The 17735-nt window shown below is 41.0% G+C and overlaps 1 protein-coding gene across 1 annotated transcript in view; it reads left to right on the forward strand.

Moving 5' to 3' along the window:
• Nucleotides 1-17735, forward strand: part of KCNH5 (potassium voltage-gated channel subfamily H member 5) — a 233697-nt gene that overhangs the window by 157669 nt on the left and 58293 nt on the right. Inside the window, exon 9 of the mRNA XM_077820578.1 lies at nt 12704-12956. Coding sequence (XP_077676704.1) covers nt 12704-12956 — 253 coding nt within the window. The remainder of the gene's footprint in view (nt 1-12703; nt 12957-17735) is intronic.

The raw sequence follows: 17735 nt of genomic DNA on the forward strand, positions 1-17735 counted from the left end.
TGTATTCGCAAAAAGAAAAGGAGTACTTAATATGATCTTTTAAGTAGTTGTAAAAATATTTATAGTAACAGGCTGATATATTAAAATGTTCACATTGAATTTGAGCTTCTCAGTTTTAATCAAAATGTGCTTGACAGCAAATGAAACATTAATAGGTTGCAGCTCTCTTCTAAAAATAGGTCATTACATGTGAACTTGCACAACCGTTAGTTTACATTTAGCTGTTTCTATTAAGGTCCCACTCTCCTAATGGTAAAATTTTGAGATGTCAATAAAGCGGAAAGATTTTCTTTCCTTCAACTCTTAGTTAAAGTTTGGCTTGAGATTCTCTTAGAAAGTAATAAAACCAATGGCCAGATAATTTCTAACATGGTTAAATGGTCCACTTTACAATAAAAGACACAGGTTGAAAGGAAACAATTTATTCCTCAGCTTTTCCGTAGGAATCTATCAGAGTTAGTTTCACGTTGTCACTCCTGAAATGGAAACAATGGGAAAACAATACAGCATTAAAACTATTCATTGCTAATGGCATGACCCAATATGCAGTAATGCAGAAGAGACAGGACTATGGTAAATATTTTCAGGCTGCAATTTTATGAATCATAAATCTCAGAAAATACAAGGGAATTTAGTCCACTCAGCTGTTCGTGAAATCTTCAGTGGTCCTATGAAATATTGTTGACACCCAGTACTGAAACCTGAGATTCATGGCCTCAAGACATTTCTCCCAGTGTCCTGATGCCCTATAAAATCAGGCTGCTATTTCTACATGGTCTCATGGTGGAAACTTGTCTGTATGACCTCTGCTGCCATCTATCTCTACCACCAGCATAGTCCCCATACTGTAAGATCAGGAGCAAAGGTTCTCTGTTTTCTTGCCATGCAGAATTTGCACCATACACAAGGTGCAACAACCATGAAATGTACATATGATTCCAGACTCAACAGGAAAAATAAAATAATCTGGACAAATATTGCCCCTACATTGCAAGGGCCGCTTGTCAGCAGTGGGTGAACAAGAAGTCTCCCTCACCTCGCAGAATTGTTCAAGGGCCACTCACCATTACAGTCCACTCCCCCTGAGGGGAGGATGCAGAAAGGGGAAAAGGGAAGAAACAGAACCATGGGCCACCCGCCTTCCACACACGCCTACAGAACAGGGTCTGTGTACTGGTGGGAGCACTCTGCTCCCTCCTAACGAATGGTGCTGATTACTTGCCTCCTGTGCCCAACCAGCAGCACCAAGAAAGATGGTGCCTATGTAACCCATACCCACGCAGGGTTTGTCTACACAGCGGCTGGGCGGCACGAGTCCCGTGCTAGCTGTCCTTGAGCTAATGCCCCAAAACAGCAGTGTGGCCATGTGACACAGGCGGTGGCTCAGGCTAGCCACCCAAGTACCGACCCAGGTGGATGGGTGGGACTGTACTTGAGTGGCTAGCTTGGGCCACCATATGTCCTGCTGCTGACATGCTGCTATTTTTAGCTTGCTAGCTCAAAGAGCTACGGTGGGTGTGTCCACCCAAGGTGGGAACATACCCTCAGTAATGCTGTGTCCCTGGTTTGTCACGAGAGGGAGGACGGAACCTGGGACATCTAAATCTTAAAACATGAGTCTTTACTGCTTGAACTAAAAAGATACGTCTGTTAGCTAAGGCAGTGGCAGCCCCATCAACCGTTTGTGACCCAGCCACCACTTGAGGGAGACAGAGTGCCACGGTGAATGGCCATGTTTGCTCCTGCCGGGGCAATGTAGCTTTGTATTGCTTCCTGTGCAGGGCTGAGATGCAAAGTCTAGCCTCAGGGAGAATCTCTTCTTTGTATCCTTTGCATCCTTTGATATCTGAATTATCTCTTTATTTAATGACACTATGGCCCAGATTGAAACAAAAAGTTCCCCATGTAGGTGATAGAACTAGAGCCTGGAATTTTTTGTCAGTCCCAAAACTGTGGGTGCGTTTATTTTATTTTATTGCTGGAGATAGTGAAATTCTGCAGTGTGAATCTCAAGATTTTTTCTTATCGCAAAAATTGGTTTTACCATGAGTTTCTTAATGATGTTGGCTGACTTCTAATGTACTGTCACCTTAATGAGTTATGTAATGTCTATATTTTTGATATGTGTATAATATGACTTAAAAGGATGAGCACTCCCTCTGTAGTGTACCTACACAACACAGGGTGGGATCTTACACCTTGTATCATCTGCACATTTCATTAATGTGCTCACTACTACATTTTCCAGAGCATTTATTAATCTATTAAAAAATCAAACCAGACCTTCCAGCAGTTGTGTCCCCACAGTATAATATGGTGTAATTTATCATCACCAGTTGTTTCAAGACCTTCAGCCAGTTTTTATCTGTGTTGAGAAGATTGAATTGAATTTAATCCAAAATAATTTGTAGCCATTTCTATACGTTTCCAACACTTGTTAGTGTTATTCAATTAAGAAATTTTCCTTCTTGTTACTGTACTGCCAAATCTGTCTCAATGCTCTGGTCACCAGTGTAATTCATATTCTGTATTGCTTAAAAAATGTAATTAAACTCAGTTTGCAGATCTGGTGCTTTCATCATATAAAGCAAACTACATAAGAGACTAGAAGAAGATCTCTGTAGAGCCTGAAAGCATGTCTCTTTCACCAACAGAAGTTGGTCCAATAAAAGATATAACCTCACCCACCTTATATCTCTCTTGGAATTTTAGACAGTTCAGTTAAATAGTAACAAACCTTCCTTGTTTACATAAAATATTCAGTGTTAGCATGTTCGGTCCAATCTATTAAAAACCATCTTAATCCGTGCAGGGTTAATAACTCTGATCAATCTGCCTAACTATTTGTAAAAAGTTCCAAGTTACAGTATGAAAGTGCTCAGTGATTTGCATATCAGCTGTTTCTTAATTTTGCCTCTTAAGCAGCTCATCCAGTGCCCATTGTGAAATGTATGGCCAGATTTTCAAAAGAGCTCAGCACCTGACTTAATGAGTTTTTATGCAAATGCAGTCAGTTTCTTTGGATGCCTAATAGGAGCTGAGCTCTTTTGAAAGTCTGACCTTGATTGTGGCTGCTGAGCACTTCTGAAAATCTAGCTCTTAATGGCCTCTTCCCAGCAAGGAATTGATCTGCGGGCTCCCAGACAAAAGCGGGCGTACTCTTTCCCCCCCCCCCCCCAAGTCAAAGTTAATTGTGTGTAAAAGTTATTCTGCCACCGCTGAATAAATCTCATGGCTGGTGCGGTGAGAGAATGAGAATTTAGATCATTGTAAGACTCCTTCATTGTGTGATTTCTCAGTCTGGCATTCCTTGTCATGACTTCAGAGATATTGTAATGTCCATGAAGCCATTCAGCAGCCTTCTCAAACTGGAGACGATTTCAGAAATATTTAAAACTATTCCAGCAGACATTATTTGTACACCATCTTAATCCACAACATCTTTGTTTTAATTAATTTGCTATTCTTGCAGCACTCTTATAATCTCTGCTCCGCGTAGAATTCTATGAGCTATTCTGGAATCTTATCTTAAACTGCCTGAGTACACTTAGAAAATGCTAGGACGAAAAAAAAATCAGACAAGCCTCCTTGGGAATTTTACCTTCCAGATCTCAAGTTTAGCACAGAGACGTGGGTGTATTGTACCATTTATTCGTGAGTATTCCAGAGCTTTTAATACCACTGTCACAAGTCTCTGGCTACATACATAGACATCTCACTCACCATCTAAAGTGCACACATGCAGAGATAGAACCTAGCATCTTCGTTCTAGAAATATGAACGACTACCACATGTGCTAAAGGAAACTGTTTGCTGTGGTTGTATTATGGCTTATATCCTCTATGGGCAGGCTAGAAGATGATGATAAAATCAAATCTGAGCATTCTTTTTGTAAGCAACTGAACAGGTTTGATTATCCACACAGAAGTGGGCACCTCTTCAGTGCATTACTTGCTCTCAGTAGTTAAGCAAAGCTGTCCCTCGGGGATTAGGGGTCTACAGTGGTTCAATCCAATAGATACCAGTCGGTGGCTTCACAGATGCAAATGTCACCATGAACATATGACACAGAACTCAGAACCTTCTCTGTTAAAAATCAGAGGACTCTATCAACTGAGCTAAAGAAGGTTTTTCTGCATAGTGGGAGTCTACATTGCCTTTCGTTTTGGCAGCAGAAGGTAGTGGGTTCTGTTCTTTATGATGTTTGGATGCATGTGCAATAGTTACTGACTGTGAAGTCTGTGGCCACAGATTTATTACATAGAACCCTGCAGACTGTATTCTCCCAAGCTTATGCTCTGAAACTATCAAATAGTAAATCATTGTAGTCGGCAACCTTCATATTGATTTGTTCATAAAACAAGGATTCCACGCACACGCAAAAAAATAAAAATAAAAGCGAAGACTCCTCTGGAAAAATCTTACCTCTTTGGAAACTGGAAGATGGTTTTTGATACATCGCTTAAAATATACAAAAAATAGAAACCATTAACTAACAGGTATATTGTATCCTCTTTGGACACATGCCATTTTAAAAATGTGACGTTTCAGGAGACAATTTAGAGTCTTTGTTTTTAACCATGTAATCAGAATGTCTAGTTCTTACTCTGCTGACTAAGGGCCATTCTCAACAGGGCTTGTGTCATAAATATATAGGGAAGGGTAAACCCCTTTGAAATCTCTCCTGGCCAGGGGAAAGCTCCTCTCACCTGTAAAGGGTTAAGAAGCTAAAGGTAACCTCGCTGGCACCTGACCAAAATGACCAATGAGGAGACAAGATACTTTCAAAAGCTGGGAGGAGGGAGAGAAACAAAGGGTCTGTGTGTCTGTCATATGCTGGTTTCTGCGGGGGATAGACCAGGAATGGAGTCTTAGAACTTTTAGTAAGTAATCTAGCTAGGTATGTGTTAGATTATGATTTCTTTAAATGGCTGAGAAAAGAATTGTGCTGAATAGAATAACTATTTCTGTCTGTGTATCTTTTTTGTAACTTAAGGTTTTGCCTAGAGGGGTTCTCTATGTTTTTGAATCTAATTACCCTGTAAGATATCTACCATCCTGATTTTACATGGGGGATTTCTTTATTTCTATTTACTTCTATTTTTATTAAAAGTCTTCTTGTAAGAAAACTGAATGCTTTTTCATTGTTCTCAGATCCAAGGGTTTGGGTCTGTGGTCACCTATGCAAATTGGTGAGGCTTTTTATCCAACATTTCCCAGGAAAGGGGGGCTGCAAGTGTTGGGAGGATTGTTCATTGTTCTTAAGATCCAAGGGTCTGGGTCTGTAGTCACCTAGGCAAATTGGTGAGGCTTTTTACCAAACCTTGTCCAGGAAGTGGGGTGCAAGGTTTTGGGAAGTATTTTGGGAGGAAAGATGCGTCCAAACAGCTCTTCCCCAGTAACCAGTATTAGTTTGGTGGTGGTAGCGGCCAATCCAAGGACAAAGGGTGGAATATTTTGTACCTTGGGGAAGTTTTGACCTAAGCTGGTAAAGATAAGCTTAGGAGGTTTTTCATGCAGTTCCCCACATCTGTACCCTAGAGTTCAGAGTGGGGGAGGAACCTTGACAGCTTGTATATAACATAGAAACACCTCGTCTCTTACTGTGCTCTCTTTGTAACTTCACAAGGTTTCTAGTAATTTCAGAAGGTTCCAACTTGTTCCTGCAGAAAATAGAACTATGTTTCCACACCAGAATCTTCTTTACATCAGCAGGAAAACTACCATGCAGAATCTGCTCTGTGCCACCAAATCACCTTCTTACAGTGCTGCCCTGAGTCATGTTAGTGGAGTTGATGGTCTCCATTAAACACCTTCTGAACCCTTGATGCTTGCATTTGTACTCTCAGAAAGGAGCTATAATAAAGGCTCGTCAGAGACTGTAGAGTCCTGCGCTGGGAGCATACAGTATATGGATTAATAATTGAGATTACCCATCTTCTCACTATTTTCCCTTGGTATTTGCACATTTACTTTTTATTTTCTTGTATATCTAAGATCCTTTGTAAAATCTTTTAACACAAAATGCTTCCTATTTAGTTGTCTTCAACTTCATTCTCTGTTCTCAGTTCAAGGAGAACAACATATTGTAAACATGAAATTGTTCAGCCTGTGGCTAGATCTTTTCTCCTTGCTCTTTTACTATTGTGCTTGCCAAAGAATGAAGATTCAGTGTATATAAAGAAGGTGCTATCAGAAGAGTCACTTTCTAAATGGAGTCTTTTGGATCATGACTTCAGTTAAATTACTGAATTCTGTGTGATTTACTGAACTGGCATTTTCTGTGCAATGGAGTTCTTGCCCTCCTTCTTGTTATAGTGTTTGATGATAAAAATATGACTGTACCTATAAAAAAGAACACTACTAGGAATCATAGAAAAGTTGGGCTGACAGGGATCTTGAGAAGTCATCAAATCCTTGCGCTGACCAGGACTAAGTAAACCTAGACCATCCCTGACAGGTGTTTGGCCAACCTGTTCTTAAAAACTTTCAATTACGGGGATTCTACAACCTTCCTTAGAAGCCTATTCAGGAGTGTAACTACCTTTAGAGTTAGAAAGCTTTTCCGAATAGCTAACCTAAATCTCCCTTGCTGCAGATTATGATCATTACGTCTTGTCCTACCTTCAGTGGACATGGAGAACAATTGATCGTAGTCCTCTTTATATCAGCCCTTAAAGATTTTGAAGACTTTTGTCAGGTCCCCCTTCGGTCTTGTTTTCTCAAGACTAAACATGCCCAGTTTTTTTAACCTTTCTTCATAAATCAGGTTTGCTAAACTTTTATGACATTTGTTGCTCTCCTCTGAACTCTCTCTAATTTAACCACATTTTTCTTGAAATGTGGCACCCTGAACTGGACACAATATTCCGGCTGAAGCCTCACTCATGTAAAGTAAAGAAAGTCAATTACCTCCCGTGCCTTACATAGGACTTTCCTGTTAATACATTCCAGAATGATTGTTGCCTTTTTCACAGCTGCATCACATTGTCGATGCATATTCAATTTGTGATCCACTCTAACCCCCAGACCATTTTCTACAGTAATACCATCTACCCAATCTATTTCTTGTTTTCTAGTTATGCGTTTGATTTTTTTTCCTTCCTAAGTGAAGTACTTTGCACTTATGTTTTTTTTTAAATTTCATCTTCTTGAATTCAGACCAATTCTTGAATTTGTCAAGGTCATTTTAAATTCAAATTCTGTCCTCCAAAGTGCTTGCAACCCCTCCCAGCTTGATGTTGTATACAAACTTTATAAATATGCTCTCCACCCTGTTATCCAAGTCATTAAATACTGAATAGTACCAGACCCAGAACTGATCCCTGCAGGACCCCACTAGATATATCCTCACAGTTTGACAGAGAACCATTGATAACTACTCTTTGAGTACAGTCTTTCAATGAGGTGTGCACCCAATTTACAGTAATTTCGTCTAGACCACATTTCCCTAATTTGCTTATGAGACTGTCATGTGTGACTGTGTCAAAAGCCTTAGTAAAATCAAGATATACCCTGTCTGCCGCATCCCTGCTATCCATTAGGCCAGCAGTCCTATCAAAGAAGGAAAATAGGTTGGTTTGACATAATTTTTTCTTGACAAATTCGTGCTGGCTATTCTTTATAACTAGGGCTGTCAATCAATTAAAAAAATTTTGTGCGATTAATCGCAATGTTAAAGAATAATAGAATACCATTTATTTAAATATTTGTGGACTTTTTTACATTTTCAAATATATTGATTTCAGTTACAACACAATACAAAATATACTGTGCTCACTTTCTATTATCTTTATTACAAATATTTGCACAGTAAAAAAAGAAAAGAAATAGTATTTTTCAATTCACCTCATACAAATAATGTAGTGCAGTCTCTTTATCATGAAAGTTGAACTTACAAATGTAGAATTATGTACAAAAAATGCACTCAAAAATAAAACACAAAACTTTAGAGCCTACAAGTCTACTCAGTCCTACTTCTTGTACAGCCAGTCACTCAAACAAGTTTGTTTACATTTGCAGGAGATAACGCTGCTGGCTTCTTGTTTACAATGTCACCTGAAAGTGAGAACAGTCATTTGAGTGGCACTGTTGTAGTCGGTTTTGCAAGATATTTACATGCCAGATGTGCTAAAGATTCATATGTCCCTTCATGCATCAACCACCATTCCAAAGGACATGCCTCCATGCTAATGAGGGGTTCTGCTTGACAACAATCCAAAGCAGTGTGGACTGAGGCATGTTCATTTTCATCATCATGAGTCAGATGCCAATAGCAGAAGGTTGATTTTCTTTTTTGGTGGTTCAGGTTCCGTAGTTTCCACATTAAAGTGTTGTTCTTTTAAGACTTCTGAAAACATTCTTCACACCCCGTCCCTCTCAGATTTTGGACGGCACTTCAGATTCTTAAATCTTGGGTTGAGTGCTATAGCTATCTTTAGAAATCTCACATTGGTACCTTCTTTGCATTTTGTCAAATCTGCAGTGAAAGTGTTCTTAAAACGAACACCATGTGCTGGGTTGTCATCCGAGACTGCTATAACATGAAATATATGGGAGAATGTGGGTAAAACATAGCAGGGGACATACAATTCTCCCCCAAGGAGTTCAGTCACAAATTTAATTAACAGATTTTTTTTAATGATTATCATCATCATGGAAGCAGGACGTCTGGAATGGTTGCCGAAGCATAAAGGGGAGTACGAATGTTTAACATATCTGACACGTAAATACCTTGTAATGCCGGTTACAAAAGTGCCATGCAAATGCTTGTTCTCACTTTTAGGTGACATTGTAAATAAGAAGTGGGCAGCATTATCTCCCTTAAATGTAAACAAATTTGTTTGTCTTAGTGATTGGCTGAACAAGATGTAGGACTGAGTGGACTTGTAGGCTCTAAAGTTTTAAATTGTTGTGTTTTTTGAGTGCGTGAAGTTATGTAACAAAAAAAATCTACATTTGTAAGATGCACTTTCACAGTAAAGAGATTGCATTACAGTACTTGTATGAGGTGAAATGAAAAATACTATTTTTGTTTATATTTTTACAGTGAAAATATTTGTAATAAAAATAATATAAAGTGAACACTGTACACTTTGTATTCTGTGTTGTAATTGAAATCAATATATTTGAAAATGTAGAAAAACATCCACAAATATTTAATACATTTCAGTTGGTATTCTATTGTTTAACAAGGACAATAAAAGTGTGATTAAATGCAATTAATTTTTTTAATCATGATTAATTTTTTTGAGTTAATTGCGTGACTTAACTGTGATTAATTGACAGCCCTACTTATAACCCTATTATCCTCTAGGTACTTAAAATTTGATTGTTCAATAATTTGTTCCAGTATCTTTCCAGGTGTCAAAGTTAGCCTGACTGGTCTATAATTCCCCAGATCTTCCTTGTTCCCCTTTTTAAAGATAGGAACAGTGTTTGAATGACTGATCACTTGGTACTGTATTTTTAACTCACTGAATTGTATTTGAAATGGTTTTAATATGTTTCTTGGGTATATGAATGTCTTTTATTTTTGATGAGTATGATCACTTTATATTAACCAAACAACAAACAAACCAACCAGGAAATCTGAGAAACTCTCAGGATACAATTCTTGTCCTCCCTCTGTAATATTTTACAGTAATTAGAATTTGAGAGGTTTTTAGTACACTCTTTTTTCCTTCCAAAGTATAGAAGATTGGAACATAAGGTTTGGAAGCCAAAATCATTTAGGTATTTGTAAGATCCATTATGAACACAGGGTTTGGAAATTTTCAAGGATCATGGCCTCTTTTAGTCAAAGCCATTTATATTGTTAAAAGAATGACATTGTTAACAAAGGAAATCCTAGCAATGGTATAAGTCCGATACTAGATAAGAATAGTAAAGTTGCCAGTCATGATGCAGAAAAGGAAGAAATATTCAATAATTATTATTGGAAAGCAGCAGGGTCATATATTCATATCTTCCAGTAATAAGGAAGAAGTTTCCCTATTCCATAAGTAAATAGGGAGGATTGAAACAGCAGCTATTAAATGTAAGCATTTTTAAATTAGCAGGTGCTGAAAACTTGCACCCAGAAGTATTAAAAAAATTAGCTGAGAAGCTATCTAAACCATTAATGTTCAGTTTCAACAAATCATGGAAAACGGGATGTTGCAGAGGAAAAACCTAATATTGTGCAAATATTTCAAAAAGTTAAATGAGATAACTCAGGTAATTAATAGTCTGGTTAGCTTGACATCGATACCGGGCCAAATCAAGGAAAGACTGGTATGGGACACAGTCAGTAAAGAATTAAAAGATGGTGGCAGGCAACATGGCTTTATGTAAAACAAGTCTTGCCTAACTTGTTTTTTGATGACATAGTATACTAGACTTCTGTAAGGCATTTAACTTAGTCCTGCATGACATTCTGACAAAAAAAAATCACAGACAAAATCAGTGTAGCCCTTATTAAATTGATTAAAAACTGACTAACTGGTAGATCTCAAAAGTTATTGTAAATGAGAAACCAATATCCTATGGAAGATTCCATCCCATTGTCATCTTTTGCAGGATCCCACAGGAGACATGAGAAAAACATGCATAATAGTGACTGACTAAAGAAGCTCAATCTATTTAGTTTATCCAAGAGAAGATTACAAGGTGACTTCATCATGGTTTCCAAGTACCCACACGGGGAAGAGATTTCTGATAGTAGCTGGCTGTTTAACAGAAAAAGGCTTAACAGGCTCCAATGGTTGGAAGCTGAAGCTAGACAAATTCATTCAGATGTATATTTTTAACAGTGAGGGTAATTAAATATTGGAAGAAGTTACTGAGGGACATGGTAGATTCTCCATCACTTGGAGCCTTTAAATCAAGATTGTCTTGTTGAAAGATGTACTGTAGTTCAACCAGAAGTTATGGGCTAGATGTAAAAATTACTGTGCCAGGTTCTGTGACCTGTATTATGATGATGGTCAGATTAGATTATTATAATGGTCCCTTTTGGCCTTAAACATTTGTGAATATATATGCTTAATATTTACCTTGACTATCATAATATACCTGATAAGATAGTAAATCCCCTTCTCAGTTTTCCAATCCATTATCTCAAAGATAACAATATGACTTAGATCTATTAAAATAAGGAAGGGACACATATTAATGTAATTAATTAAGATCTGGATAGTTTATTGTCTGCCAGTTCTGTGTTTTGGACCTTTTAGCAATATCGTACAATAATAATAATATCATTCTTTATAACAGACCTTGATTGAACAGAAATTAAAATTCTAACTTTAATTCCTACATTAACATGAGCATGGTTGCCACAAAGTTAGTTCAGTGTTGCCTGGATCTCTCTGCTAAAGTGTACCTTGACATTCTAAGGACTGGCAAACTGTTCATGAACTGGGGACTGGCTCCCACTATTGCCTGTGGAGCAAACTGATTTAATTCAGTAATGTGAGAACTTGCGCAGTGTTATTTGTTGACCTGCAGTTTTCTCTATATATTAGACTTTCACAGGGTAGTTAATTTGTGTCCACTGGGATTAATTTATACCTTGCCATACATTTTTGTTAGCGGTCTTAAAAAGGGAATATTCCCAAGTAAATTAGCTAACATGTGCTTTAGGATTTACATCACTATTAGCAAGTTTGAGAAAATTTGCTCATGTTAAATGTGCATTTCACAAGCCTAGTTCTTATAATTACTGGTGATTCACAGTTTGTCACTTTCTTTCTTTAACTGGTTAGGCTTTGCTAACTTTCCCTTTATTGTATCTGTTGGAAAAGCCACTTAAGGTAAGAATTTGTCTCATGGGACAGCCAACATCAAGTGATCTATCATTGGCTGCCGTCAGGTTCACAGTGCAGCTTTTCACTCACATGTGCTTTATATTTCTTATTGTGAGATTGCATAACATTTTTGTTCCTATTCTAATCTTGAAGCTCTTTTGGTATCTTATTCAGAGTGTAAGCTCTTTGTGGAAGGGACCATCCCTTATTAGGTGTTTATACAGCACCAGGCACAATGGGGATCTGATCTCAGTTGAGACTGTAGGTGCTTCCATAATGCACGTAATAAATTCTCATCTATTTCAAGGCTTTGGTGGCCAGGTATTTAAATGACATACATCAGTAGCCCTTTCAATAGCTCACATGTGCACATGCTGAACAGATAACTAGGTGGTTTGTGCATAGTTTCCCATCTTTACAAACGTGATCTGAAGGCGCAAGTGCTGGGGTTTGCTTTCCTACTCTTGCCCATTTAAAAGCACTGAAGCAGGGAACAGCCCTGCTTCCACCACTGCCTTATCAACTTGCCTCAATTCTCTGCTTTCGCAGGGACCGTCTCTGTCAATCAGTGGGTTATTCAGATGCTAAGGCTGCTGAGACTGCCAGTAAGGGTGCCAATTAGTGCCAACTGTAAATGGTGTGTTTTGTAGAATTTATGTTCGTAGGAACTGATATTATAATGTAATAATGCCAAGCTCTTACATAGGACTTCTCATCAGTAGATCTCAAAGCACTTTACAAATGAGATCAGTATCATTATCCCCATATCACAGACATAGGTGGAAAACTCTCTCTGAATACTGTCTGAAGGTGACAATGGTAAAAATATTCTGCTGTAGGAATGTCTCTTTCTTAAAACACCTACTGATCTTGTATCATATTCCCAGCTGATTTTTTTCCCCTTCTTTATTCAGGTTCTTTCCATTTGTCCCAAGGACATGAGGGCAGATATCTGCGTGCATCTGAACCGGAAGGTTTTTAACGAGCACCCTGCCTTTCGACTGGCTAGCGATGGCTGTCTGCGGGCCCTGGCTGTGGAGTTTCAGACTATTCACTGTGCTCCAGGAGACCTCATCTACCATGCTGGAGAAAGCGTAGATGCGCTCTGCTTTGTGGTGTCGGGATCCCTAGAAGTCATACAGGATGATGAGGTGGTTGCTATTTTAGGTACTGTGATCTTTACTGAAATGGTCGTACCCTACATAAATAATGGGGAGCTGCTCCCCAAGTTTTATCTAACAATCCAGATTGAAATGTAAGTTACTCAGTCATGTCTCTCAACCTGTCTAAGCAGAGGTGCTTATTGTCGTTGTGTCTAAGTGCTTCACGCCAATTAAAGCTGTTCCTGAGTATTCCCTGACTGGCAAAACCCTCACCACTTGCCTTGCTCCCAGCGCGCATGATTGTGTGAGTTTCATTTTGTTTTTCCTTCCATCCTATCTCTACAATTGTGAGTTAATCCTGGGAATATGCTATTCCTGGAGGAAGGACTTACCAGGAGGTGGGTCTTCCATCGAAACCAGGCTTTGGCTGCCCTCATTAGGTGTTCCACAGCTGGGGTGTAGCTGCTGAAAAGGCTCTGTCTCTGTGTCTTATCCTATCCTAGTACCTGTAGAACACAAGCTGTCTTGGAGGATCATGAATCTTGGCAAATCTTGAAAGAGAGGATACAGGATGAAGAGTAGATAGATGTAAAACAAATAATTAAGGGGGTGAGATATGTGTCTGGAGAGGAAAATTGCTCAGGCAAATCTTGTGGACTTCATTTGCTATTCTTAGAAAGCTCTTGCCCTTGCTTTGCCAGAGATCATAAAATGATGCGCAGTTTTAGCATCGTGAAGCAGTTGTGTCGGGAAATGCAATTGCAGTAAATGACCTTCCTGAGGGAAACACACATGGAGCGGCTTGCAGCATTGTATTCTGTTAATTACAGCTTCACCTTGTGATAAATTTCCTCTTAGAATAGAGCGACGGAGCTCGAGGGGAGAGTGATATTTGGACATTCTGGATCAGGTGAGTTTTGTCGCAGCAGAAATGATTTGCTCAGTGAGCTGTGGATTTGCTTTCCTTCTGCTTAGCTTCGAATAATAACTGGTCTTGCCCAGTGGCACTGTAGCAGTGCATTGGGACCATGAAAGATGAATGGTTGTCATAGCATGGAAACACTTTGTCTCAAGAGAGATTCCTTTAGCAGTAAATCCTTCACATTTTATTCCTGTAGGAGTGCTCTTTCTGCCTACTCTGGCTCACTGGTCAGAGGTAGGGTGTCCCTGAGCACAACAGAATGGCATCTGTGTGCTTGAAATTCTTTAAATCTTCCTCTGGAGGAAATGTGTAAAGTTTTTTTATGCTCTCATAGGAGTGTTTTCCATGTTTACCTTCACACTGGCCTGTTTCACTTGCCTGTATTCTAGTCTGGGTTGTTTTTTCTTTTCTTTCCCCACTGACACATAAATTTTCTTCTGAGTCAGGAACAAAAGACACAGAAACTCTTTGCTGGGCAGTGAAATGACACACTTACATCATTGTTGTGAATTGGCCCTCAGGCCAATACCACAGAAAATGAATAGTGGTTTGAGCCAGATAGACATGCAAATTAGGGTTGACCCAAGCAAATCTAGGTCCCTTATGAAGGCCTTTGCTTGATCCCCCTGGCTGGAAAGCCTCTGATTCACTCCGTGACCTTCTCCTCCCCCTGGACCATCCTCAAATTCCTACATAGGCCACCTGTTGATGAAGTAGGTGGTCAGTGTTGGTGGGAGGGTACAAACAGAATGTACATTTGTCTAGGGAATGGGGCGGGGGAAATAATGGGTGCAGTTTTCCTATTAAACAAGAAGAGGTGGGAATATGCCACCTGCCCCAGCCAGGGCCACATTAAGGTGCGAGAAATGCAGCTAATGCAGGAGACTCCAGTTATCACCAAAGCAGGTTGTATGCCACAGCATGCAACACTGGGGCAGGGACATTAAACAGGACACTGCTGAGCCCCCTGTCGTTACAAGTTTGGCAGCACTAGTTGACCTGGTCCTAACACAAATCTCTCACTGACTGTCATGGCAGAATTTATGTCCCCATCAGATTTCTCTGCTTCCCCACAGAAAAATGACTTTCTGACAGGGAAGCAAGGGGAACCACAAGAGTGGTCATGCGTTCCCCCCCCCCCAGCAGTATGTTTTGGGTGCCAGGGAAGCTGGCAGAGAGGTAAATCACTGTGGGGCAGGGGATAGGACTGGAGAAGACGCGGCTCCCCATCCTGCATCGGGCTCAGCTGCTAGTCCTGGCTGGGCTAGGGAGGATGGGACTTCCTCTTCCCCTGCACGGCATCCGGGATTGGGTCAGACCCACCCTGTAATCTCTCCCCCAGCTGCAGGAAGCTCTGCAAACTCCCTCCACACACACACTTCCTGTACCCATCGCTCCTCAGCTGCAGGGGGTGGGGGATCCCTGTACAGGGAGCTGCTCCCCCATCCACCTAACCCCTGTGCATCCATAACCCCTCATGCCCAGACCCTCCCACCAATCCTCACCCCCACCCCCCGCACTCAGAACCCCTCTGATGAGCCCCACTCCCTTGTGCCTGGACCAGCCTGAGGAGCCATCCACCCCCCGCACCCCACTGAGCCCCAATCAGCCGCACCTGGATCCCCACCCAACTGAGCCCCACTCCCCCAGCATCTGGACCCCCCCCTCAAGCCCTCCACACCCAAATCCCCCTGCTGAGCTCTATCCCCACACACACACACATCCAGACCTCCCCTGCAGCTGAGCCCCAACCACCTTCACCTGGACCCCCCAGCAGTGTCCCATTACCGTTGCATCCGGCACCACCCTAACAAGTCCCTGTGCATCGAGATCCCCCCCACACATCCTCTCAGCCCATACATGGATCCCCCCCACACTGAGCCCCTCCACACTTGGATCCTGCCTTGCTGAGCCTGCCTGCCCACACCTGGCGCACCTGGCATGAAGGGGGCAGGGCCCTGGGGTGTTTCTGTGGCAGTCCCAGTCCATGCACTGTGTCAGGGTTGGATGCAGCTTCACCACTGAGTCTGTGTCTGGGGTTCGGGGAGCTGTACCGTGATCTCCCGTCTCTGTGCAGCCTGTGGCCTGTGCTCCCCAATACCATGCTGGAACCTCCACCAATAAAAATTTTATTGAACAATAAAATTTGCAGGATTTTAAAATATTGTGTGCAGATTTTTTAATTTTTTTGCACAGAATGCCCTCAGGAGTAACCAATGGCGGCTGAAATGAAGGAGAAGACAGAGTAGCTGTCTTTCTAAATCACCTGAAAAGGCTGAGTTCCTCATCTCCCCTAGCCATGACCTCAGCTGTGCCTTTAAGGCAGAGCCCTGCACTGGAAGTGCTGCAGAGCTGCACTGCCCCAAGGGTGTTTGCACAAGAATTCTCTCTCCAGCTCCCTAGCTTGTGCGGGAGTATTTTCACTGCTGCATCCCTCGAGCAGGTGCATCATATGCCCCGGCTGGGCTGCTCGGTGCATGAAGGCCTGGTGCATGAAGGCTCCTATGATGTCTCGTTGGGCTGGTACTCTGGGGACGTCAGGGACTGTAATTACGCCAGGCTGCTCTGCCAGGTATGAGACAAGAGGAGACAACAGAAAGCAATACCTGTGCAGTGGCTAATGTACATGTAGGAAGCGGAGGGAGCACACCAGTCGACGCAGGTCTTCATCACATCACATCATTCTGTCCTGGCAGGATGCAGCACGGAGGAAGAAATAAGGAACAAGAGCAAGAGAGGAAATGTCCTGACCCACTGCCAGACGTGTGTGCGCCCTTTTGTGCACTCACATAGCTTGTCCAAGGGGCATCTCCAGTTTGTACCGGCTGGAGAATCTGAATTGAGGCATATACACACAAACCTGATGCATTTCCCTTCATTCTTGAAGATATTAAGACATTTTAAACTACAGTTTTTATGCAAAAAGCCATCAGGTCTAGTATTCCGGGTTGAAGCCGCTATGCCGAAAGCTAAAATCAGCAATTTCTTTATCAAAATATTTTTTGTACGTCAAGTCAGCGAACCATCTCCTGCTAAATACTAATCTCAGTGACAAAAAGGATCCCTCTCTCTTTGTGTTACAGCTCTTTAAAGAAGAAAGGCTTGAGCTGTGTGCTACCAAATGAATGATTTTAAGGGTGTTACAATAAAACAAAGCATAAATTACTAATTTGCTGCGCTGAAAAACATTAAGTGAATTTCATGTAGGCTTTGTTGTTCATTACTGAACATCATTTTTCTGCAATAATGGTGAGAGATCTTTACTTCCACATCATACATTTCGTAAATCCAGTGTCTATGTTACGTGCTGTCTGACTGGAGAGACCTTTAACCACATCGAGTTAAAGAGAATTGGCTTTAATTACTGGAAGTGCCTTCGATTCTGCCATCACTGCTGACAGCTAATTCAATGAAACAGAGTTACATTTATTGTGTGGCATAGGGATTGGTAGACAGCATAAATCTAGTTTAAAGGATGATAAACTGTTACTCTGGTAATAAGCAAAATAGGGGATTTCCTCGTGCTCTGAACTGATTAGCTGCAAGACTTTCAGGAGTTCTGGAAGAGGATCCCTTTCAGAGGCATTTGCAAAGGCATTTATAATGACAATAAGATGGTGCAGTGCAGATCAAAGGATGGAGAACACCATTTTTATCAGTTTGTCCTGCCATAAGCAGTTCACGCAAAAGGGAAAAGGAACTGCACGTCACCTGGCTCTTCCCTTCCACCTCTCCTTTGCTCACTGTCTTTGTAGGAGTCCTCTGAGCATCTCAAGGGGCTTTACATACATTAATTAAATTCTCACCATACCCTGCCCCACTCTGCAGGGAAATATTAGCTTCGTTTTAGAAATGACAACATGCGAGGCAAGTGACTTGCTTGAGGTTGAACAGCAGGGTAGTGGAAGAACCAGGATCTCC

This window comes from Eretmochelys imbricata, chromosome 6 (assembly GCF_965152235.1).
Source record: "Eretmochelys imbricata isolate rEreImb1 chromosome 6, rEreImb1.hap1, whole genome shotgun sequence".
Taxonomy (NCBI): domain Eukaryota; kingdom Metazoa; phylum Chordata; order Testudines; family Cheloniidae; genus Eretmochelys; species Eretmochelys imbricata.